Source organism: Mercenaria mercenaria, chromosome 5, assembly GCF_021730395.1.
Source record: "Mercenaria mercenaria strain notata chromosome 5, MADL_Memer_1, whole genome shotgun sequence".
In the NCBI taxonomy this organism is placed as follows: Eukaryota; Metazoa; Mollusca; class Bivalvia; order Venerida; family Veneridae; genus Mercenaria; species Mercenaria mercenaria.
In genome coordinates, this window is record NC_069365.1 from 80,449,784 (window position 1) to 80,476,719 (window position 26,936).

Sequence of the window (26,936 nt, forward strand, 5' to 3'; positions counted from 1 at the left end):
AAACAGCTTTTATTTGCTATATGATCATCAGCAAAACCGTAGACTGGACCGATATGGATTTTGTAATGACATTAAAAAGAATTCCAGCATAGGTGAGATACAGCCATGGAACAGGGCAACTGCACTGGGGCACACTGCATTGAAGATGGCGGTCTGATGAATATACATTGTTGATATTTATCTTACAAGTACGAGGCCTACAATAGGAGTATACCCATTGAAGGGCTGTATCACAGACGCCATATTGTGCTTTTAAGTCAATCGCAATAAGAGGCGTGACTTCCTTCTTCTCCGAAGTAGCGCAGATTCACATGAGTGGTATTTTCTATATGCAGACTGGTTCTTAGGCAAAAGACTGTTTTGATTTACATGTTTGTTTAATCTGTTAAGAACAGCTTTCTTAATAAAGTTTGATAGAAATGATTACTTACTCACAGTACGATAACTGGAAAGCTCTAGTTCATGACCTGCTGTTTTTAGCAGAGGTCTAACAACTGCTTGTTTGTATTTCACAGGGATAACACCTTGTTATAAGGAGGGATTCACCAATTTAGTGATACTAGAGTAGTGTACTCTATTGTTAGAAAATATTAGGCACAAACAAATTTTGAGGATGTCACTAAATCTGGAGTATCATTAGGTTTTGAAGATCTATCTACCCATATAAGGGATGCTCCTAACTATGCTACATAACTGTCAGACAGTACAATTAGTGAATTGATAAATATGATTAGGAAAGAAATCCAGAAAAATTTACTTACATCTCTCCGAAAATCAAGCATGTTTGCACTTCTCGCAGATGAAAGCACTGACGAGAAAATAGAAAGCAAATTAGCATCTTCATAAAATGGCCAATAAAGTCAAACACTACATGTCACTTCATGGACTTGTGAATTTAAAATGGGCAAATGCAGTAATATTGCTCAATGCTATTCAGGATTTCTGTACAGAAAATGGAATAAATATCAGAAAATATTGTTCGTATAGATGGTGCAAACGTTATGAGTGGCGAGGTTTCAGTTATGTATGAATTGAAGTTCTGTATAATAAATTAAAACGAAAACGAGGAACACTTTACAAGATATTGTAACATTTTGTTGCATTTTTAATTGTTTATTTCCTGTTCATCTCTGTTCGAGTTCAGTGAATAATTATTTGGTGAAGCCACTACTTTCTATCTACTTTCTATCTACTAGTAAGTTTCATGTTGCATATCTTCATCGTGTAAGGTAAGTAGGTGTATAATAAAATTTACAAACTTCTCCAGATGATGACCATTATTCCATCAAGCACAGCAGCTATAAAGGAGAGAGGGTTCAGCACCATGCACTTGCGTACTTCTCTGAGAAGCTCCCTTGGTCAGGCCAGACTCTCAAATTTGATGAGTATTTTTATCGAAGGGCCTGTAGAGCTGTCTGAACAAACTCTTGAAGCGCTCTGTAATAACTTAAGAGACAGCAAAGCAAGACAATTAAGCTGTAAAACAGAATAATAACATGTTGAATATTCCCAATTGGATTAATTTGCCGATACATTATTTTCCCAATTTTGACTATTTACTGCGTAAAAAAACCCCACTTATGGAAGGGGCCATTTTCCCCCAAACCCCTGAAAAAGCCCTGTACGCTACATGTGAATTCAGAATACGTGTTGATAAAATATCTAACTCTGAAGACGTAGTATTCAATTCATTGATGAGATTTTTCACTTCATTTTGAGGCAATCAGTAAATTGTTTAAATTTTATATATCCTTTACTTGAGGTTCAAGGTTTTGCTATTCACTTAGGGATTGACGTATTTTTGAGAGTTTTGCCAAGAAAAGGTCAACAAACTTTCCGGCCAATGAATTATTAGACTCTCCTTGAGGCAGGGGGCTTTTAGATATGGTACCAGTTAATTTAGATGTCAATCCATACAGAGTCCTGGAACCACCTTTAGCGTTCTCTATCTTTTAACTGAGTGGGTTTCTCTTTTGACGTTTGATTTCAAAATTGTATTCATTTTTTACTTGTTTATGCGACTCAAACTGATCAATTTTACCATAACGCCTCCATGTATGCTTGGACTTTTTAATTAGTTGTTTTAGATGCTGTATTTTTTTTTCATTGAAGCACGATTTAGGTACTCTCTGAATTATAGTTTTTTTTTCTTTTAAGGGAGCGTACTTATTCAGAATATCCTCTATTTCCTATTCAAACTCTTTCACAAACTTGTCTATATTCAGAAAATCAACGTTTATTGAACTTAGGTCGCTGGAAAATTCTGATCCGTTCAATTTTTTAAAGTTTCTAAATGCCACACTTCTACTAGTAATAGTCTCTTTTTAACATCTAAGAGAACATTTACAACACAATGATCAGATAAAAATGGTCCAGGCTCACATTTCTCTACACGAACACCATTAAGTGACACAGTTATGACTAGATACAGGCTATATCCTCCTGTATGAGTACTGAAATACTAGGGAGTCCTTGAAGTTTGTAATAGAACTGTTGTCATCGTTTATATGCTTAAAAGTTAAAATCTCCTATTATAAGTAAATTGTCATAATGTGGTAAAATTTGTTCGATGAAAAAAAATCAGCAACTTACTGGTTACCAGTCGATAGAGCTGGGGATCTATACACACCCACTACGTGTATTGTTAAATGTTTGAAAACGAGTTTTCAAATACCGTATTAAAAGCTTCGAACAGTGCCGTGAGTTAACCTTCGCATATTTGTCGTGTGTCTACAAGTAATCGCAGCAGCACCGCCGTTTTCATTCTTTCCATTAGTTACGCTTAATTTATATTCATTTTGGTCAGAAGTTTCAAAGTGATGCTATTTCTCATCCGAGTACCAAGTTTTAATCAAAAGAGCGAAATCTATTCCCTCATGTCTGAGGTATTGGCCCACACAATAATCTTTGTTCTCAACAGATCTACAGTTCAGAGTAATGTGAGATACGTGTTCGCGTATATTTTGTATAGATCGCAGTTCTTAAGAGTATATAAAAAAGTTGACACTATTTCGCTTAGGAAATACTTTACTTTTACCGCCTCGTTTACTTATATGCGCTTTCTTTTTACAGGATAAATTCTGTAAGTTTATGATTCTATATGCAGCAGGGTCTAGTTTTCCTAATCAGCTATTGTTCGATACCGAAGATCAAATATCCAATAATTGATCTCTAGTGTAGGTATACTTTACAGGTGAACGACAAGTAATGTTTGATGAAAATTCTTGAAGAAAATTATCAACAATATCACTGGATGCAACCCACTGAATCACTGAAGCTACCACAACATAGAAGTACACACAAAAAGCAAAACTGTACACTGAATATGTCGGATACTTAGCTCGATACGCGGATAAGCGAGCAATCTTCACAAAATACAGGTTTGCATTCACCTTCTAGGCACATGAAGAAAATCAAGCCAGAGACAAAGAAAAATAAAGATCCAGATTGTCATTGTAAAGACGATAAGGTTTGGCTTTTAACTGACTGGTCAGAATTTCGTCCTGATTTAGATTTCAATGAAGTATTTTAGAGACAATTGACGTCTTCTTTCCTGTTAAAAAGAGACTTCAAGCTGCTCTTCCGTTTTGGAAGGATACTATTCAAGCAAACACAGACATCTTATCTGTTACTGACCATGGATATACGATAGCCTTCGCTGTCAATCAATCTTCCTTTGTTTTAAGAGCAATCGCTCTGCTTTAGACAATTCTGAGCTTTTACAGTCTGAAATTTCAAAACCCTTGGATAAGAACTGCGTCTATCAGGTACCCTTCTTACCTCATAATGTTTATCCTTTATCGGTTGCTATTAATAGCGTCAATAAAAAGCGTTTGATCTGAGCGTTTTGAATACCTATGTTAAAACATAGAAACTAAAATTCGAAGATTTCAAAGAAGCCATGGAATTTCTGGTTCATCATGGTTTCATGTTCGACCTCGGTTCAGTTTACCATCATTTTTTAATAAAACCTATACATCATACCTATCTGGGTTTTTCATGGCAAATGGAAGGTAAAATCAAGTATTTTCTTTTTTCTGTGTTACCATTCAGATTATTTTCCGCCCATTTCATTTTCACAAAATGGTTACGTTCCCTTGTTTAGTACTGGCGTCTATTTGGCATGAGGATAATACTGTTTCTGAACGATTGTTGGGGTACTAATGGCTCCTATGAATTGGCTAAATCAGATGCTGATTTTGTTTTCGACACTATAAAAAAAGGCGGGATTTTTATTAAGTTAAGAAAAGTCCATTTTACTTCCAGTTCTATACTTAGAATGGTTAGGCTATGTCCGGGATCTAAAAGGGGCTGTCTGCGTATCCTTACTAGGAGAATAGAAAACATAAGAGAATACCTAGAGAAAATATTAAAACACTTCCCGTTTTCGTCTGCCAGGGAGCTCGCTCGGCTATCTGGTAAAATCATATCCATGGCTCCCGTCCTAGGTAATATTTGTCTGTTGCAAATATAGCCGTTTTATATGTTCATACAGGCAAAAGTAAGTTTGGACAAAAATATAGATATTACACATCTATTTAGTTGCCTGAAATTTTGGAAAACTGTAACTGAAGATTATCTTCCCGTAGAGAAAGTTTATTCAGACGATTCGGCAGTGGCATGGGTGAAATTGTGCAAAAGATTTGGACAGATTTCAAGAAAAATCAAAGTTCTACTGTTAGAGAACTTTAAGTAAAATTTTTTCACTGAGTTCATTTAAAAATCAGTTACGTGGAAAAAGAATCATTTGGAACACTGATAATAATTAATAAGAGCAGCATGAATGCAAATCTGCAGAATATGGCTTACGAAGTTTTTAACGTATATGCCCACAATGGTATTGGTATGACGGTATTAAAACATTTCGTCCTTGAGTCATATTAAATTGTCAAAGTCTACAGTGTTTTATTTTACTTTTCCATTCTTTCACTTGTTGCCAGACAATGTTTCTTGTATAAAATAATCCAAATGCTATTGAAAACACAGAAAAAAGCAATATGTCGACCATAATGCAAGAGCACCGGCTAATTATGAATGACATCACTATTGTAAACAATGTATTCTTCCGCAAACTTTCCCAGCATCCTCAGCTGTCAATAAGCAACATCTTTAAACTGCATATTACCAACATCCATATATATATATGCCTTTTTTTTACCCCCGAAAAAAGAACTATATAGTGTCAGGGACTACGGAGAAATACCCGCGCATTACTGGACCAACCTGGATAACTAGAGATAAGAATGTTACAGCTGATGAGCTCAGCAGATTAATAGATTACGATGATTACCGTGTTACAACACAGCTATTCCAATTCATAGGCAGTATGTTCGAGCCTCATGATGTTGATCGGTTTGCCAATGAATACAATACAAAGTACCCTCGTTATAATTACTTTTTCTTGACCACAGATTACTAGGCATTATACGCTTTCTCTGTCAGTTGGACTTATGGTAACATTTGGTTTGTACCGCCGGTGTATTTATTGCCCAAAGCGCTCAAGTTTATGTTATTTTGCAAAGCGAAAGGTATTCTTTAGCACCATATTAGCCATCCAGTCCCTTTTTGTCTTAGGAAGTTAGTGGACAGTCGGTCTTTAAGCAATATATTTCTGACATGTTTTTATTTAATGACCCAAACATATTAACATGCAAGATCGTAACAAAAACACTATTTTCGGCTTAGAAAAAATCACCAACAAAGTTTTGGTATTGAAATTAGACTGCTCTGCTGTATCATAAAATGCTAGTTTCCTTACAGTTACAATGTATTATATAATTTCTCATGGTTTTACAGATCTGTTTGAAACAGACAGATGGAATGATGTCAAAATTCAAGCCAGTCATTTGAATCCAGATCTGTTCTTAGCAGTGCAACAAGTGTGCATGAAGGGAAAAACATAATAGCTAATTTAAAACCTGTCAACATGAAGGAACCGGTTACTTCAGATATACATAAAAATAGTGCAACACTCTGCTGCTGAGGACAGTTCTTTGGGAATTTTACGACTTATTTGTTTATTTGTTTTGGTAATTGCTGATTTCTTTCGTATAAATGAATTGTTACATACAAAAAGGTCAGACATTAAATTTCTCAATACTCATTGTGAACTTCATGTTAAACATTCAAAGACAGATGTGTTAAGAGAAGGAATTTGACTGGCAACTTCTTTTGAACTGTCACACTTCTCGAGAGGTATTTGTTACAAGCTGGCATTAATCCAACCTTTATCCTGTTTCAGTGTTCGTGAAAGTTTCAAAAACATGATGAGCTCGTTTGGTTTAGATGCTTCTTGTTACAGCCTTCATAGTTTCTGTTGTGGAGGTGACAGAACTTCAGCTAATAACAAACCTCTGAGAGGTTATTGCAGAGACACAGCAGTTGGAAGTCCTTCGCGGCAAGGGATGTGTATGTAAAGGACAGCTTTAAAGGCTGTTTGTCATTGTCTTTAAATAAATGTATCGGTCTTTGATTAAATATAGACTATTACACACAGTATGAGCGTTATGTAAAGGGAAATTTAATAATATATTGTTATTTCATGGCATTTTTATCTGTTTCAAAACAAAAGTGTTCGTATAGAGACATCAAATAGAGAAATGAAAATTGAGCATTACAATTCGTGTACTTTTTAGCATTATGTATAAAATTTGAAGTTGAAATGAAATGTCAATTTGTGTGATTTTTTTTAATAGATTTACTGTCAGGTGATGACGGAATGTCAGTGCATGCAGTTTGCATGAAGTGACGGAATGTCACTGTGTGTAATCTACATGAAGTTACGGAATGTCACTAAGAGTAATCTTTATGAAGTAACGGAATGTCTCTCTGAGCATTCTGCATGAAGTGACGGAATGACGATGTGAGGAATCTGCAAGTGACGGAATGACGATGTGAGGAATCTGCAAGTGACGGAATGTGATGTGAGTAATCTTCAAAATCTTGAGTCAAGTTTTTAAAAGCATAGATTAAAACACTCGTGAATAATTGTGTTATATAAGCTCTTTCTTCTGTTGTCTTCAAAACGTTTTCCGCTTTGTTCCATTGTTTTTGCTAAGCTTGTATAGTCAGATTTCAGGAAACGGAAAACATATTAGCAATATTAAGAACAGTTGCAATTTATTGTCAAATTTCAGCTGAGAGCATACATTAACGAACAAGAGGGCCATGATGGCCCTATATCGCTCACCTGTTATCATTGCACTTAAGGACAAGTCTTCAAGGTCAAAAGATCATAATAGAAATCAATGAAAAGAATTATGAGAAAATATAGTTGAAATTTTCTTTAAGTAACTTTAAAAACAAGATTTGAAAACTTTTTGTAGAGGTCCACTAGGCAATGCTACATGTCAAATATCTAAGCTCTTCTGGTTTATTTTTAGAAAATTTTGAAGATTTTTCTATGTACAATCAAGTAACCCCATGGGGCAGGGTCAATTTGACCCCAGGGGTCATGATTTGAATAAACTTTGTAAAAGTCTACTAGGCAATGCTACATGTCAAATATCTAAGATCTAGGCCTTCTGGTTTATTTTTAGAATTTTTTTTTAAGATTTTCCTATGTAAAATCAAGTGACTCCTAGGGCGGAGTCAATTTTGACCCGGGGGACAAGGTTTGAACAAATTTTGTAGAGGTCCACTAGGCAATGCTACATGTCAAATATCTAGTCTCTAGGCCTTCTAGTTTATTTTTAGAAATTTTTTAAGATTTTCTTATGTAAAATCAAGTGACCCCTGGGGCGGGGTCAATTTTGACCCCGGGGTCATGATTTGAACAAACTTGGTAGAGGTCCACTAGGCAATGCTTCACACCAAATATCTAAGCTCTAGGGCTTCTGGTTTTTGAGAAGAAGATTTTTAAAGTTTTTCCTTTCGGTTGCCATGGCAACCAGTGTTCTGCATGGAATTCAATTCTTTGAACAATTTTGAAAGGGGGCCATCCAAGGAACATTCCTGTGAAGTTTCATCAAAATTGGCCTTTTGGTTTAGGAGGAGATGTTGTTTAAAGGAAAGTGTGGACGGACGACGGACGGACGGACGGACGGACAGACGGACGGACGGACGGACGGACGCCGGACGGTGAGCGATCACAATACCTCACCCTGAGCACTTTGTGCTCAGGTGAGCTAAAAACCAAACAAACCTCATTTCATTTTTATCATGATGAGATTTAAAGCGACTTTTTCAAATATTTGTTGAAAAATCGTCCTTAAACGCCTGTCGACATTATACACATAAGTATCTCTATCAACGAACCTTCTGCATTTTTTCGGCCTCGAGGTCAGTACGATTACAATTGTTTGCCTACTGACCCTAATATAACGGGATAATCTATTGACCAGCTTGGCCATAACCTCATGATGTTTGACCGCTGCAGGCAAAACCGTTTACCAGTTAGTTAGCGAAACATTTGTTTGTGATTGTGATCTCTGACCTAATAATCTCCAAACCAACAGAGGCCACCTTACTTAACACAGGCAATTGACTACCCTCGGCCATATCGGGTTCCGATCATTAAGCAGAAGCCGTCTTCAGCATCAATCCTAAAACCTCCAAAACAGTGGTCATTTATAGATCAACTTTATGCATCGAGGCGTGCCTGCACTTTTAGCTAATAACAATACTGCGGTAAACGCCGAGGATAGCGGATAAGTTACGCCTCACTAATTGACGTTGAACTATACTGAACATAGGTAATCATCCTATGAAGTTTGACCAGTTAAAGCCCATTTTTATATTATCCGATTATAAAGCTGTAACAGTTTTAAGTCTCAAAGTCACTATAACCTCAGCCTTTAACATACTGACCCCCAAGACAACAGGGGTTTATTGACCAGATTTAATTATCCTATAAAGTATAAGCGGTCTGTACCTTTTAATCGTAAACCGAATAGTCTACATACCGACCAACATCTTTAAAGTCCTTGCGACACATTTACATATATGGTGCTGCAGTATGCGAGGAAAATGTGTTGCCCTTGTGCGGATGATAGGGTCACGAGCAGGTGTTGGAGAAGATAAGGACGGAAACAAACACGTTTTATGAACGAGCTAGAAGAGAGGCAAATACCTTTTCCTTTTTCTGTTTCTGTTGGTTTTACCAGTGTATCTGACCCCTACCTTTTTCAACATTAACAGATGAAAGAAAAAAAACGTTGACATATTTTCTTTAGCTGCGCTTCGTTTCCAATATAACTATTAAAACGAGTTGTCTAATGACTGAGCGTTCGACTATTCGAAACTCTTTCATATATGAAAACTTTACCATAATTTTGCAGACAGTGAGTCGGAGCTATGAAAGCTGGTTCAGAGATGCCGAAGATTTTTTAAAAAGTTTGTATCATCATGGCAGCTCCTAAGAAATCTGCTTACATTCAAAACTTAAAAAAAATATAAATGGGGAATAATTTGCAAAATATGTCAGAGTAATGAAATCTGTCAAATTTGGTAATCTCATGACTCTAAATATGTGTGTGGAGTTCGAAAACTTTAGAGAAACAATCACAAAATGACCCTGTAAAAGGTGGGCATACCTTTTATATAATGTATGCCCGAGTTCTGGAAGTTGCACCGAGAGATTATCTTATGACACCAAAGACCCGATTAGTCTGAAGATCAGTCAAATATTTATTTAGAGTCCTGCTACTATGTTTAAAGGGGGAATAATTTTGACATAACTTGACTAATGTAATTTTTCTTGTTAGGTTATCACGTGATGCCAATGAATTTTGGCGTGTGAAAGAATTCGGCGAAGTAATTTCTGAGAAACCTGCTTACGCTTACAAGCAAGACGTCTGTGACACAGTAGCCGCTGCCATCGAAAGGGTAACAACAGAGGCTCTGTTTTTTTGAAAAACTAGCAGAGATAAAAATGTATCCTTTTCATACATCATGGCCTAAACGGACTTCTGTCCCCAAGTTTGTTCTGTCATATTTCTCATATATAAATGTCCTCCTCTAACAGTGGAAGTAACTCCAGCAGGTTGTTTGTTTCTTGACCATTTTCTTTAGCCATCAGATAACATGTGCTATTTTAGAGGCTTAATTGTAAATGGTTTGCTTATTTTAAAAAAATAACCAAGCAGCCAGGGAGCCAGATAATCATTGCCCAGAGCTGTCCAGAAGACATCGCATTTGACCTTTTGACAACTTCTTTGTGGAACAACAAAAACCCGGATTTTACTGGGCAATAGTGGTCAATACTGGGCAATATGATATTTCAGTTCAAACTTCAATACATATTTCAACACTCTAGTTGACTAACAACCCATACAGTGATAGCAGTGACACCTGCATACCTAGTGCTATAATATTTATAAAAATCTATTGAATGGACATTATCATGATATGATGATTGAGCAATCATGAAAATCAGTTTAGATCACTCTGTCGTTTCTATCATATAACAAAAAAAAAACTAAGGACCCTGTGTAGAAATGTTTTAATGTTACCGATTAAAAGAAGATGACACTGAGGTTGTTGTCAAAATCGACAGTCTGAAAGTTCATAGACTATGTTAGTCAATTGAAAGGGTGTTTCCATATTTTGGTATTATTCAGACAAAACTCAGAAACAGACTTGGCTCGAAAAATCTGCAAAACTTGTTGTGTTCAGTTACAGAATGCTTTATGATAAAGAAGAACTAGACTGTAGACTGTATTTTCAGAAATAGATTTTTAGAAAGACTATCATATGTTAAGCAAAATCTAGTTGTGACCTAGCGAGATCTAACTATAAATGTTGAAAGGTGTTTACTTTCACATAATAGTATTTTATTGTGTAAATAAACCATAATTCTGTTATGAAACTGTTCTGTCAGCTACCTATCACTTCAAAAATGGAAACGGAAAACTTAATGTAAGAATTAGCTCACATTTTATAACATAAAAACTCAATTGTTTTGGTAAAAGAAAAAGAATTAGAAAAACTTCTTATTGCCTAGTATTGCCCACGTCATTCATTTTTAGGAGTATTGCCCAACCCGGGTGGGTTTACCAGCCCTGGTTGGGCAGTCGCCAACCCTGGTTAGTTGCACGAAAAACTTCAACTGAAATTTCTATCTCAAAAAGGGACTCATTTACATTAAATTCAAACGGGAGTTATCTAACTTGGTTGATGGCTGGGTAACAGTATGTAATGTTTCAGTCCAATATATATACAAATGCACTTGTTACAGAGAGACAGCTTAGACTTAACACATTTTCTATGTCAGAAAGTGCTAACATTTACCTTAATCATTAAATTCAACCAACAATAATCTAAACTGGTTATGCAAATAAATACGTTCGCTGACCGGAAGTGAAGTCAGTCTTATACATAATGTTTACGTTTTGTTGCACTAAAAATACTTAAATCGTTTTCATGTGTTACAATTGTATTCATGTACCGTTGGTATGAATTTATCGATTCATTGTGATAAATTTCTGTAAAATCAATTCTTGGTGTACATCAACTTGCTACAACTTTTGTTTTAATTAAAATAACAAGAGCTGTCAGCAAGACAGTGCGCTCCACTTTTCAGCGATTTGAGAGTAAAATGAAGTTATGTCTCAACAGGAGAGGAAGATACATCAAGATATGAAAAGACCCCAATACTCAGAGGTATTAAAGGTCAAGTATGGAATGGGTACTGACATTCTTTACTTTGTATATAAGTATAAAAGCGGCATAATTTGGTCAAAACTACAAATCAGAGTTATGAGGCTTGTTACCACAAGCAGATGATGATGGTAAAGTATAACACCTTGGTGATCTTGACCTCGGGTACAATGGGCCCAGCCCCTGCACATACTTTGTTTGTATGCTGGACAATGTTTATGTGAAGTTACAGCAATAGTGACAAAGATATGACATAAAAACAAAGGTTGCCGAAAACCTTTAACCAAGAAAGCTGACGCTGACGCCGACGCCGGTGCAAGTAGAAAACTACCCCTCTTCTCCCTATAGTGGAGCTAAAATAAGACTAAACTAAACTTGTTCGAATTTTCAATCCAATACAGATAGTATTTACCAGTCACTGCTTCGCCTTACGTGATATGACCTTGCAGGCAAGATTTTAACTAAGTTGTCTTACTAGATGAATGAAAAGCTTTGAACAGTCGAGCTTAAAAGCGTTAAAGTTTTGACACTGTGTAAGCTAGAGTTATGCAACTTGCCTTGATAGGTCACCTCATGCTGTCAAAAAGCAAGTATGAAGTTTGAAAGCATTCGATACGCTAGTTTCCGATAAATCTGTTTCCATGCAAAGCGTTTGTGACGCGGCCGCCGACGGAAGGGTGACAACAAAAACTCTACTATTTAAAAATAGTCGTGTGGTTAAAATGTATCAATGTCATAGATTAAAACGGTCAATTACATGTTCAATGTCACGTCTAAGCAACATCAAACTGTGAAATATTCCTTTTTTATACAACATCTAACTCCCGCTTAAGTAAGTTTGTTGTAAAACGTTGTAGTATGGTTAAGTTTAGATATCAGATGATGGAAAATATGTTCACAAAAAATACAAACAACTGGGAATTTTTCAATTCTGTTTTATAACACAAAGATATCCGGGTCTACATATTCTTGACTTTTATATTATGCTTGTAAATAATGGAAAGCTAGATGAACATGAAAAAAAAAGAAAAGTTTATTTTGGAATGTGTAAAGATAGTATCAAAGATGCATGTAAACGTACAAAACAAAAAAGCATCATCTGTAAAAAAAAATGATATAATTTTCTGCGTGACTAACGCAGTGCAGATATTTAAAATGTTTTTACTATCTTGTCCAACATATTTCGTTGAACTCGTCGAATTAACTGTTTTATGCTTCAAGATAATCGTATTTATACAAGAAAACAGCCCTTCAATTGTAAAAAAGGTAATGGCATTTAAGATAGTGGTGTTTTCAGTATTTGAACAATAATTCTTAAAATAGAAGATATAGAGCTGATAAGAGTATTTCCTAGACAAGTTCGCAAGAAAAAAACACACACACACAAAAAAAACTGAAAAACAAAATTAATAACACTTCGAAATATAATTTAGATTAGTGTTAACTGGTTGATAATAAAAATAGTACCCTACAAGGAAAACTTTAATGTTTTTAAGAGATCATATGTTTAGTTTTTCACATATTTTAATTGAAAATTCAATTTATCTGTAAATCTAAAACTTGAAAAAAATATTGTTTTCATTCAGAAATGAACTGCGCCTTACCAAAAAAAGAGTTAATGTGTTAATCGACCTCATGAAAGCGAAAGCGTGACGATATAAAGATCGGAGAGCAAATGTCATGTAATAGTATATAGAATGTCCTGCTAGTCAAAACTTCCAATAGGTTAGTTCATAATATTTTCTTCGAAATAACAAAATACAATGAACAGTTACGAATATTGGGGGATACAGTTTTACAACTTTATACCTGTACTAATGCATATTGGCGTGTTTAAATGGAGTCGAAAAAAAATGATGACAATATTTTTTATCTCAGCTTTGATTGATTTGAAAATGTCTTTTGTAACTATTTAAAAATTACATGGTGAAAAACGGTATCAACATTACAAAATGCGTAATGCTACAATATACACGTACAAACAATGTTAATTCATATGAAAATGTTTCTGTGAAAAGTTAGTATTATTCTGTGAATGGTTCACGGCGATATAGCCTGCATCTCTGTCTAGTACCCGTTGTACTCGTTGTTATCGTACAACACAACGCGTAGCACTATCGAAAGAGTGATCACAATAACTCCCACGATCACACTCGTAATCATTAACTTCCGTGCGTTGTCTGCCATCCTTCTCGCTCCTTCGTAATCACCAACACCCGCAAGATTGTTTGCCTGAATGATAAAACATGTTTCAAACTTATCTAAAATTGTATATACGTTAATTTGCAGACATGATCAAGTAACAGAATGTTTATATAAACAAAAAATCCAGCGTAAATAATTTCGGTTCAGATGTCACATATATAGTTTTTTGTCCTTAAATGTAAAATATGTAGAAGAACAAATTTATAATGTGATACTAACGCGGTAGAATGTACAATGAAAAGACTAACTTAACCTAGCTCTTCGCGAATGGAAAATCTGTTTCTTTAACGTGTATGATGCATAGCACAAACACACGCAAAGAACAAGAAGTGACCTCTAAGTTAAAAGACATGAACGAGGGTCAATGTAATTTCCTGTGTCTGGAACAGGCCTCATGTTCACAAAACATCTTCAATCTTAGCTGTGTTTGATTATGAAACTTAATATGTCATTTCTATCCAAATGGCATGTTTAAAACAGAATTTCAAGTTAATAACTATTTTCAAGTGGCTACTTAGTATTTATGGTCAGTTTCAGTTGGAATTTAACCTAAAAGATTTCGTAAAATTGATACTAAAATTTCAAACTCAAACTCAGCTGAGATCGAAAAATGTTTTGTGAAACACGGGGCCAGGATTGGAACCCCGGACCTCTGTGTATGTCTGCCACTGCATGTAAAGTAGGTATAAAATACAACCAGAAGGCATTTAGTTCAATTAACAAAATATCAACTTCAGACATACTGATCTAATTCTTGTGATATTTTATGAAATTTGCCACATATCACGAACATTTGCGGGCAAGCCGCTTTAAACCTGTATTATTGACTGAAGTATACTGAAAATTGTAAATTGATATTGTTTACAGCACGTTACAAAGTGTCGCGCCATGAGAAAATCAACATAGTTCGTTTGCGACCAGCATGGATCCAGACCAGCCAACGCATCTGCACATTCTGGTCAGGATCCATGTTGTTCGCTTTTAAAGCCTATTGCAATAAGAGAAACCGTTAGCGAACAGCATGGATCCTGACCATACTGCGCGGATGCGCAGGCTGGTCTGGATCCATGCTGTTCGCAAAAGCACTATGTTGGTTTTCTCATTGCGCGGCTCAAAATCTGATATATCCTGTGATCAATAGAGCAATAGAATTTACAACTTATCTAAATTCTGCACTTAACATCCTGGGTCACACTGTTTACCTTTTTCAAATACATTTTAAGCAGAAACTATTTTCAGGTAACAGGATGTGCTCAGTATTGGTTTAAACATTCTCATGCAGGACGCGATTAATTCTGCCTTAGCGATCTGTGCAGTCTGATCAAGATCTGCGGTGTTTGCTATTTAGTTAGTATCGTTTTGGTAAACAGACCTTCAAAGAGTCAATAGTAATGTCCAAATTAAAAGAAAGACAAATTCATTTTAATAGAATTTTAGCAGGGTGAGGTTAAAGGCAATGAATACAGCGAAAATATCCTCCAACAGATATAAATTTGTATTAAACTCATTATTCGTTACTAATTTAGGGGCCTCCACTGTCGAGTGGTTAAGGCTGACTTCAAATCACTTGCCCCTCATCGGTGTGCGTTGGGGGCTCCATTACGGCGTAGAATTCTTCATTTGGCATCAAATGTGACATTGACCTTCGAGGATACGGGTTTGACATTTGCCTTGCACAGGAAACCTCGCATCGCATCTTGATATTATAAATGTTTCAAAATATTTAACAATGCGAGCAAAATTACTGACCAGACAAGAAAAATGGCATAAGTGTTACAAGCGCCTCATGAATTTTCGAGTCAAGGTAAATATCATCAATACATGAGCCGTGCCATGAGAAAACCAACATAGTGGGTTTGCGACCAGCATGGATCCAGACCAGCCTGCGCATCCGCGCAGTCTGGTCAGGCTCCATGCTGTTCGCTTTTAAAGTCTATTGGAATTGGAGAAACTGTTAGCGAACAGCATGGATCCTGACCAGACTGCGCGGATGCGCAGGCTGGTCTGGATCCATGCTGGTCGCAAAGCCACTATGTTGGTTTTCCCATGGCGCGGCTCACATAATAGTTTAAAAGAAAATGGAAAAAAAAACACTCATTACTATACAATTATCGACTTTTTCATAGGTTGTTATCGGGATTTATCAACCCGAAAAGAGTTATATTCACCGAGCCAAAGGCGAGGTGAATATAACTTTTTGAGGGTTGATAAATCCTGATATCAACCTATGAAAAGGTCAATAATTGTTTTATTACATGAATAAATGTATTGTCAGTCTTGTTATTACAACTGTATCTTTAACAAGAGATCACAGAGTGATCTTGGCGCCCACCAATGTGCCATTTTGGAGTGTTCCAAATTTCAAGACTTACTGACTAGCTCAAGGTCAAATTTCATTTCCGTACACAACACTGTGCATGTGGTCCAAATTCGAAAGCTGTAGCTTGAGAAATGTGAAAGTAGGTCACTAAATCAATCTTAAGGTCAAAGTTTAATTTGGTACAAAAAACTATGCAAGTGGTCCAAATTTGAAGGCTTAGCTTGAGAAATGTGTAAGTAGGTCACTAGGTCAAAATCAAGGGTCAAATTTCACTTCAGAACACAAATCTATGCATGTGGTCCAAATCTGAAGCCTGTACCTTCAAAAATGTGAAAGTAGGTCACTAGGTCAATGTCAAGGTCAAAGTTTGTTTCGGTACACAATCCTATGCATGTGGTCTAAATTTGAAGCCTGTAGCTACAGAAATGTGAAAGTAGGTCACTAGGTCAATCTTAAGGTCAAAGTTCATTTCGGTACACAAAACTATGCATGTGGTCCGAATTTGAAGGCTGTAGCTTGAGAAATGTGAAAGTAGGTCACTAGGTCAAAATCAAGGTCAAATTTTATTTCAGAATACAGAACTATGCATGTGGTCCAAATTTGAAGCTTGTACCTTCAAAAATGTGAAAGTAGGTCACTAGGTCAATGTAAAGGTCAAAGTTTGTTTCGGTACATAAAACCATGCATGTGGTCCAAATTTGAAGGCTGTAGCTTGAGAAATGAGAAAGTAGGTCACTGGGTCAAAATCAAGGTCAAATTTCATTTCGGAACACAAAACTATGCATGTGGTCCAAATCTGAAGACTGTACCTTCAAAAATGTGAAAGTAGGTCACTAGGTCAAAATCAATGTCAAATTTCATTTTGAAACACGGAACTATGCATATGGTCCAAATTTGATACCTGTACCTTCAAAAATGTGAAAGTAGGTCACTAGGTCAAAATCAAGGTCAAAGTTTTTTCAAGTGCACAAAACTATGCATGTGGTCCAAATTTGAAGGCTGTAGCTACAGAAATGTGAAAGTAGGTCACTAGGTCAAAATCAAGGTCAACTCATGTCAAGGTTCATCTTGCCACTCAAAAATATACATGTCCAAATTTGAATGTTGTAGTTATTGACAAGAAGATTTTAAAAGCTTTTCCCTATATAAGTCTATATGAACCATGTGACCCCCGGGGCGGGGCCATATTTGACCCTAGGGGGATAATTTGAACAAACTTGGTAGAGAACCACTAGATGATGCTACATTACAAGTATCAAAGCCCTTTGTGGCTTTGTGGTTTGACAAGAAGATTTTCAAAGTTTTTCCCTATGTAAGTCTATGTAAACCATATGACCCCCAGGGTGGGGCCATATTTGACCCTAGGGGTATAATTTGAATAATCTTAGTTGAAGACCACTAGATGATGTCACATACAAAATATCAAAGCCCTAGGCCCTGTAGTTTTGGACAAGAGGTTTTTCAAAGTTTTTCTCTATACAAGTCTATATAAACCATGTGACCCCCATGGCGGGGCCATATTTGACCCCAGAGAAATAATTTGAATCATCTTGGTAGAGGACCAATAGATAATACTTCATACCAAATATCAAAGCCCTAGGCTCTGTGGTTTTGGACAAGAAGGTTTTCAAAGTTTTTCCCTATATAAATCTATGTAAATTATAGAAATAAACAAAGGGCCATAACTCACTCATAAATTGTTGAACCAGTCTGATTTTCAGGGGGACACAACTAGGGTACCAATACATCATTCTGACAAAGTTTGGTCAAAATCCCCCCAGTAGTTTCTGAGTAGATGCGATAACGAGAAATTGTTAACGGACGGACGGACGGACGGAATGACGGACGGACGGACCACGGACGCAGAGTGATTTTAATAGACCACCATCTGATGATGGTGGGCTAATAAAGAAATAAGGAATAAATTTAGACCAAATCAGGTTGATATTGGTTTTCCAAGCACCTACTTCGATCTATTTTTATTTTAGTACTGTTTATAACCCAAGATAAGTTGATATGATATGTACTCATTACTTCTCAACCGTTTTCAGTCAATCAGAGAAACAATAGAATACAGTCATGTAATAATGCACGTAATCTATTAGTTCTATATTTATAGATAGGGTGCGACAGTGCGTGTATTGTCAATACGCTTTTGCGGTTTTGCTCAAGGGATGATAGAAACGTTAACAGAAACAAATCAAATGCTGTTAAATGTGGTTTCTGTCAAAATGGCTTTTTTTCGCGGGGATTAAAAATTGTAGATATCAATTTTTAAATATAAAATGAATTGGAATTTAGCTTACTTGTACGGAATCATTTTCGATGATTAACTCAATCACGAAATCCTCGAAAGTTAATAACGGTTTTTACAGTAACTGTTATGTAAGCATTCAGTCCGAAATTTTATCCCATTGAAGTTCAAAGTATAAAACAGACTACTTTTCTGACCACTTTTTTTATCATCCCTCCTAGCCTACGAAAATAATGTACATACCTCGTTTGCATAGTAGATGGCACAAAGTCCTGTGGGCCAGAAGCAGCAAAGGCATGCAAATATGGAGGCAACCATGTAATCTGGGGGGCGTGTCTGAATGATCACTGTCCCGGTCTGAGGTTGATTAACAACCTAGAAAAATTAAACATAAAATATAATTCATGTTTACATAACTCTGCATTTTAGACTTGTCTGAATTTATAACAAAATGGCAAGGATGGCTCTAAAATCGCTCAGCTGACTCTGACAGTTTAATAATGAATAACATGACACACTGTGCAATGAAAAGAAACAGCTGTGCTAATCAAATACCATTTTAGACTTTTTTCTTCAACGATCTCACATAGTGAGGAAGTCAGTATCGCAGTAATTGGCAGGTTGGACTAAAAGCCAGCGATACGGGCTCGATTCCCGTTCGCGGCTGAAGTCCCATTTAGTGTTCAGTGCTTATCGATTTACTAAACTGGTGTGTGTTGCTTCCAGCGGTGTCAGTCTGGACGAGGAGCTGGAGGGGTAAACATGACACGTGTCATGGGCTCGATTGAAAATAATTCCAGAAGGGGACTTGCATCGATTATCCATGGACCTATAGTTATGTCAAGTTGACGCAGTTTAGCAATTGATTCGCACTATATTTCATAAAGACAAACATAATTTACATGAACACACGTTGAAAATGTAACATTTTCAGCGATAATATGACTTCTGGATGTTTAAACCATGTGACCTAGTTTTAGATTCCAGATGATGCAAATTTGTATTTGACCTAGATTTCACAGAAACAAACATTTCAACCATCTTTCATGAATGACAAGCAGTTGCAAAAAATATGGTTTATATGGTTTTTCTGTGATATATCCATCAAGTAAGCAAATCTTTGATTCAAGATAATCCAGTTTAAAACTGGGTCAAGATTATATACCGACACTTATTCTAACCAAGATTCATGAAGATGGAACGGAAAATGTGGCCTCTAGAGAATGCAAGGTTTTTCAATAATTTAAAATATTATTTTTTTAAACTCCAAATCTGTCCTAAAATATATAAACAGAAAGGTTTTGACCATGTTTAATGCATATCACGCAAAAAACAGTTGGCAAGGTTTTTCTAGCACTTGACAGAAAAACTAGTTTTTATTTCAAATCTTCAAATGTTTCATAGACTTTAATAACAACAAACATTCTGACCTGGGTTCATATGTTTCATAAGGATTGGCTAGACAATATCATTAAAATATAACTACTGAAACCGAACAGTCTGTCAATATTAACCAAAACTAAAGCGGCTGTGTTAAAAAATATATGTCGTGCTTGTCATTTGAAAATAACTAGTGTAATACAATAATGAAAAATAATTTATTTTAATACGCGAATTTACCTTTAACGCCAACAGGCATTAATGCAATGTTGTTTTGCTTTTACTTTGTAATACTATTTCACAACATAGATCGTTGAACTAATATTCATTATGATTCGAAGACGGAGTCAAAAACACACACTGACCGCCAGCTGTGACGTCATCACGGTTTGACGTCAAAACAATGCGACGTCGTACACAATTTTACGCGAAAAATGACCAAAGGCTGCAGATATTTGTATTTAATGTTTATACTTAATGAGTGCGCTGGATTTAATAATAAAACAAATGTTGCCTTTCAAGTTCGGTCGATATGTGGATTTATCGACTCCACCAAAAGGCAATAATTGTATAATATAATAATTATACAAATCTATGAAATAATATACTAAATATTATTCTTACCACGGTTGTGTTGGTACTGGTGTAGGGCTGCTGGACATAACCTGGTTGCTGTGGTGGATAACCAGGTTGTTGCGGTGGATACGCAGTCTGCTTTGGTCCTGGTTGATACGGCGGGGGCGCATCTACCCCGTAACCGGCATTTTTGTCTATGTATGGATCCCCGGGTTGGTCATAACCTAAAGAGAAATTACGAAATATACGTGTATGCTTCAAGTGATATGTTTTTAACTGAAACATTATCCCTTAAATTACTTTTAAAAGCTAACATTTTTACATAAATCTATTGAAGACAAATATATGCGTAAAATGATATAAACTTCTGTTGTACAATAAAATAACCAGTTTTTTACAGGAAGATTTTTACAAGCGTATGTTTCTTTTTATCTGCTTTTTTGTTATTTCTCTAATATTGATATCTTTACTCTTTCTGTGAAAAAATAGCTTTAATGCATGAAAATACCAACACCTTTGTTGACGTATTAAACTTGTTATTTAAAACCATCATTTTAAATGCGTTTATGATTTATATGAATACATTACAAAGTCTTTTCAAATATCGGAGATTCGTAAAATATGATATCAGGTAGATTAATTGACTGATTTGCGTTGCTATTTCTGTAACCATGACAATCCTCTAGTAATATAAGATGTGTAATTCATACATCCTACGTGGCAAAACCCGATAAAACGATTCAAATAATCAGAACAGAACAGATATTTATTTCCGACATATTCATATGACATTGTCAGAGACATACACATTTATACTAACAACTTGACATAGTAACGATGTAACAATTTGACGTAGTAACGGTGTAACAATTTGACATATAATCGGTTTAGCCGCTTGACATAATCACGATGATATAACTTGACACAGTCACGATGTGACAACTTGGCATAATCACGATGTGACGATGTGACATAGTCACAATGTGACAACTAGACATAAATACGCTGTAACAACTTGGCATAATCACGATGTGACAACTAGATACAGTAACGATGTAACAACTTGACATATTCACAATATGACCACTAGACTGTGACATAGTCACGATGTAACAACTTGACATAGTCACGATGATATATTACTGAACTGTGACTTACCATGAGCATAAAACGGGATATAATAAGAACATACGCCAAAGATAAACCAAGTAAACATTTTTCAAAAATGAACTGAAAGTCCTAGAAAGCTAAAATAATACAAGGATTAACGAAGTAGTATATCTAAATTCTTTTATTAACACAATTGCGGCTTATGTTGATTGTGATTTAAAAGAACTGAATTTCTTTCTACCGAACCTGCCATGCTTGTACACAATTGTCTACAGCTCTTTCAAAATAAGTGAAAACATCTAAATGTCAAAAATATCGGGGGACAATCAAAATATCACCCAAATCCATATTTATTTAGTGACGTTTCGATATGCGGTAGCCAGTTTTTGCTACCTTTAGTACAATCAAACAAACCCTGAGCGTATATTGTCTTAATCAAAATATTGTAATCTTTTACTTTACATCAGTATTTTATCAAGCAAACATATCGTAAAATATACAAAAGGTATCGGGCAAGTTAACAATAAACACCGGCATAAGGGGTATTTGGATTAACTTTAATATTTAGCAAAATTCCTCACAAAATTTAAGATGAATTCTGTCTTTTTCTTTGGATTTTGTAAAATCCCAAATTTCTGATCGCAGTTCATGTGATTAATAATTCATTTAAAATTTATGTCTTATCAATTTTTTTTTCTTTTAGATTCAATATTTTGTAACGTGTTGAAATCAATCAAAATGTTTAAGTTCACATACTACGTGAATAGGTTATATATTTACCTTCATGTAATAAAATTCGGACACCCTTACATTATCACACAGCAAGTAGCTTACTGGTGTGGAACCTCTACTTTTTCTCTTATCAAACTTATCTAGCTCATATTCAATTTCTTTAATATTTATTAAATAACACTGAAAATTTTACGAAAGTCGAAACACTGGTTGACATTGAGACTATATTCCTCAACAAGTATGTAGATCTATACAGTTCTCTGGGACATGACATTTCCTTGAAACCGTTTTCTGACAAACGTTTATTGTGAAACCATACTGCGATATTTATGATATTGTCGTAAACGTACCACACAATATCCACGTCCGGTATTCTAGCTGTCAAGATATCCGCAACGGGTATTCTAGTTGACAACATAATGTCCGTGTCCTGACCTCAAAACCCAAACTATACCATTTTTTTTCTTTTAAAAAAAGTATAAAATTTGTTCAGAAAAAGTAGAAGTAGCTTTGGAACAACAAACAGTTTGTCTTATATCCTTTCTGTATCTATAACGTAAAAACGTATTAGCGACTGATGGCACCTACACGCATCCGTAGAATCAACAAATTATTATACAAAAGCCATTTTGAAAATATGGCTGCAATGTCTAGGTCAGCAGCTTTTTAAATACAGAAACATCTGACACCTGAATCATATACTGACACCTGAATCATATACCTGACACCTGAATCATATACTGACACCTGAATCATATACCTGACACCTGAATCATATACTGACACCTGAATCATATACCTGACACCTGAATCATATACTGACACCTGAATCATATACCTGACACCTGAATCATATACTGACACCTGAATCATATACCTGACACCTGACTCATATACTGACACCTGAATCATATACTGACACCTGAATCATATATCTGACACATGAATCATATACTGACACCTGAATCATATACCTGACATCTGAATCATATACCTGACACCTGAATCATATACTGACACCTGAATCATATACTGACACCTGAATCATATACCTGACACCTGAATCATATACTGACACCTGAATCATATACCTGACACCTGAATCAGACACCTGAATCATATACCTGACACCTGAATCATATACTGACACCTGAATCATATACTGACACCTGAATCATATACCTGACACCTCATATACTGACACCTGAATCATATACTGACACCTGAATCAGTATCAGGTACCTGACACCTGAATCATATACTGACACCTGAATCATATACTGACACTTTTAGACAGCATTGAAACGGCTTTTAGTTTAATAACATTTTGACGGGATTTGAAACACACACTTGTCCCGTTATGGTTCTCTGTTCAGTGTGTAAAAAATACTTCATATATAAAAAACCCGGGCTATTTTTCAAATCGTAAGAAAGAGCACCGGGCAAAAAATTGACTAAAAATTTCCACGGTTATATTTTAGACAGTTTGACCCTGGATGTAGACCTTTAGGTAACACAGTAGAAAATAAATTTGCTATATGTTCCATTCAAAAGAGTTGTCACACTTAGTCAGGCCCATTTTTTTAAGTACTAACCTTGTGTTCATAAATGACCTATAAACCACAAAAAACAAGAAAAGTAGGGTTAATGTATCTTCTATGAGAAATGTTTTGTCTGACAGGTCAACACAATGGAACATCTTCAAAACTGATTGCTAGAATGTCGGTATGAACACATGTGTAATGAGGTTTATTTACATTTCTTTAAATGCAAAAAAAATCTTTTTGAAAATGCTACTACAGTGTCATGTTTAGGTCCACAATGAAATAACAACAGAAACAGGCTTACATAAAACACGAAAATGCCAATAAAAAGTCCATTTTATACGAGAGAAAAGTTGAGGAATTTTTCTTTCCGCCATTATCAGATTTTTTCTTTCTGCCATTATCTGAAGCTCGGAAGTGCTGTTTGATTACTTATTTAGTACTATTGTACCTTAAAAATGCGACATCCATTTCAAGTTTAGTCCGTGTATTTTCATTTTAGAAACTTCCGGAAAAAGCTGTTATTTTCTGTATTGTCAGAAACGTAAGTATGCCTTGCAAGAGTGTATAAAAATAAATGTATCAGGTCACAGGTGTCCTAATGATTCGACTGTCCGTCTTCTATAATTTGTAAAGAAAATCTGCCCGTCTTCTAATTGTAAAGAAAAACTGTCCGTCTTCTAATTTAAAGAAAAACTGCCCTGCCCGTCTTCTAATTTAAGCAAAATATGCCCGTCTTCTATTTGTAAAGAAAAACTGTCCGTCTTCAAATTGTAAAGAAAAACTAAAAAAAAAAAATCTATCAAGGAAACATTTCTCTCTAACTTTGTGCTACTTGTGTGTCTAAGATATTTATCTAAGTACTGTGGTAAATAAAAACATATTTACTTAGATGAATGTCTTTAAATATAGCAGGTTTTTTCTTTGGTAACTTTTACAGGACTACTTTCACTTTCATCACATTATTGTAACTTTTTCAATGATAAACACACAAATGATTGAACATTATCACACATTATGTTTCAGAAAAGGTTTTATTTCCTTTACAGAATACACTATTGTTAGAAAAAAGGAAACTAATCAGTCTCGAAAATCAACATCGCTGAAAATATTGTGTCTTAGTAAAAAAGGAAATAATCAGAAAAAGAAACGCAGATACTTGGGGTTCGGACAAGCTATGCCCCTGTCCCTGTCTACAATTTGGACAAATGCAACAACATCGTAACAAACCATTCCGCATTTTTAAAATCATAAATAAACCACTGATCTCTTTATGAATAAATTCTATATATTAAAATAAACAAAAACAAAAAAAGGACAGACAAACTCCAAATAAGTCTAAATGTCTATATATATTTATATAGCAATACTGAAGCAGACGATTAACTAATTTACGTTAACAACACACTTAGCAGTTAAATTAAAACTGAGAAATAATCGACACTGATATAATCAAGTTTTATTTTTTTATGTTGAAAATATGAATGATATCTAGTAATGAAAATTAGCGATGATAAGATAAAAAGAAGAATCAAAAGTAGTTTACCTGCTCTTTCCGCCATTTTGTTGCACAACTATGTTATGAATAGTTCTTGTTTTTTTTACGCACTGCTGCACAATTTCGGTATGTGAACATTTAAGACGCGGAAGATAAAATACCGTCTGCATTCGATGACTAATGCGAAAAAGTGACTACATTTTGTACGATTACACAGCATGAGATTTAAAGCAAATCGCCCGTAGATTTATATTATAAACTGTTTTCAACCTTCGGTTTTAAGTCTTATTTAGATAATGTTTACATATTAAATGCAATTTAGGACTTAGATTGACAGCGCATAAGTTATTGATAGAAACAGGCAAATGGCACAAGCCGAACAAAATTCCAAAATATGAAAGGAAATGTGTTATATGTAATATACAAGAGGACGAATTTCACTTTTTATTAGAATGTAAATTATTTAAAGACCTTAGAACATAAATGCATAAATATTACTGGAAAAAAAAAACATACCAAAATTAAAAGAACTGTTATCGACTGAAAACATTTCGACCTTGAAAAAACTGTCCACCTTTTGAACTTCGTAAAACTATTCTCCTCTGACATTTTATCCAGATAATAACATGTTTATGTAGTTTCCCATTTAATATTAAACGAGTTTAGTATGTAGTTGATATGTTCAGTAAGTTACATGTTAATTGATTAATTAAATGGATTAAATGCTAATTAATTCTTATCAAAATAATTGTTAAAAAAATATGTCAAATTGCATAGATTTACATCTGAGTTTATGTGTGTAATATTATGTAAAATCACTTATTCTTTTACATCGCCATTGACATTACTATTCAAATGTTATGTGATAATATGCTATATGTTAACTCATGGGTTTGTAATCTTTTGTTTTAATAAACTATCTATCTATCTATCTATCTATCTATATTATTTAAAGTAGGCATGTTAGCAGATTCTTGTGTAATTCAGGAAGAGGGTGCGGAGCCGGTAGGGGGAGGTAGGGGAAAGTTGAGGTATTTTCTTGCATTTCCGCTGATTTTATCGGTCCTTAAAAATCCACACAGGGTGACTCTCTTTTTATCAGTATTATGTGAATTGTTACGCTACTATTAGAAAAAAATAATGTTTTTAATGTTTTGTTTGGCAAATACGATACGCAAGACAAAAAAAAAAAGGAGAGAATCTATCGTTGTTGTAGGTACGGGGAATTTAGAGGTACCGCAACCTTCGTACAACCGACAGCCGAATACCTAAATCTTAATCTGTCACCATTAAATTTTCTATTTTTTTCCCTAAGGAGTTAATTTCAAGTATAGGCACTACATATTTTAGATATATGTGTAGTTAACAGCATCAAAGTACAGTTCACTGTCTGAATAAATAATTGAAGTATATTTTTCTGAAAAAAAGAAGAGATATTTGTGCTGGAAAAAGTGATCCTGGGTAACATATTTGGAAAACAATTGAGACAACTCCACTAAAACTTTATTGTAGGCGTAAGTGACTATGTACCTAGTATTCACTGTATTGCGTGCAAATCATGCACCTTTTACCTCTAGGCATGAAAAAAACCCTGCTTCATGACTTCAAAGACTTTAAACAATGTTGAAACCCACCGAATATCACAAGGTAAAATATGTTAAGAAAGCTGTTGCTGGAAAGAGAATGATCTCTGCTGCCAATATACATGTGACAAAGTAT

At 35.1% G+C, this 26,936-nt stretch overlaps 1 protein-coding gene and 1 long non-coding RNA gene across 2 annotated transcripts; both read right to left on the reverse strand.

Annotated features, from left to right (window-relative positions):
* Window positions 1-12,517: 12,517 nt before the first annotated feature.
* Window positions 12,518-25,420, reverse strand: LOC123557749 (proline-rich transmembrane protein 1-like). The gene is made up of 4 exons (XM_045349414.2): window positions 25,266-25,420; window positions 20,382-20,557; window positions 18,621-18,752; window positions 12,518-13,830 (listed from the first exon to the last, which is right to left on the reverse strand). The coding sequence occupies exons 1-4, from the start codon at window positions 25,279-25,281 to the stop codon at window positions 13,666-13,668; spliced, it is 489 nt and encodes a 162-aa protein (XP_045205349.1). The 5' UTR covers window positions 25,282-25,420; the 3' UTR covers window positions 12,518-13,665.
* LOC128557178 (uncharacterized) lies at window positions 22,059-24,902 on the reverse strand. Its single transcript, XR_008371093.1, has 2 exons — window positions 23,287-24,902; window positions 22,059-23,253 (listed from the first exon to the last, which is right to left on the reverse strand). It is a non-coding gene; the product is annotated as an uncharacterized LOC128557178 (long non-coding RNA).
* Window positions 25,421-26,936: the final 1,516 nt, after the last annotated feature.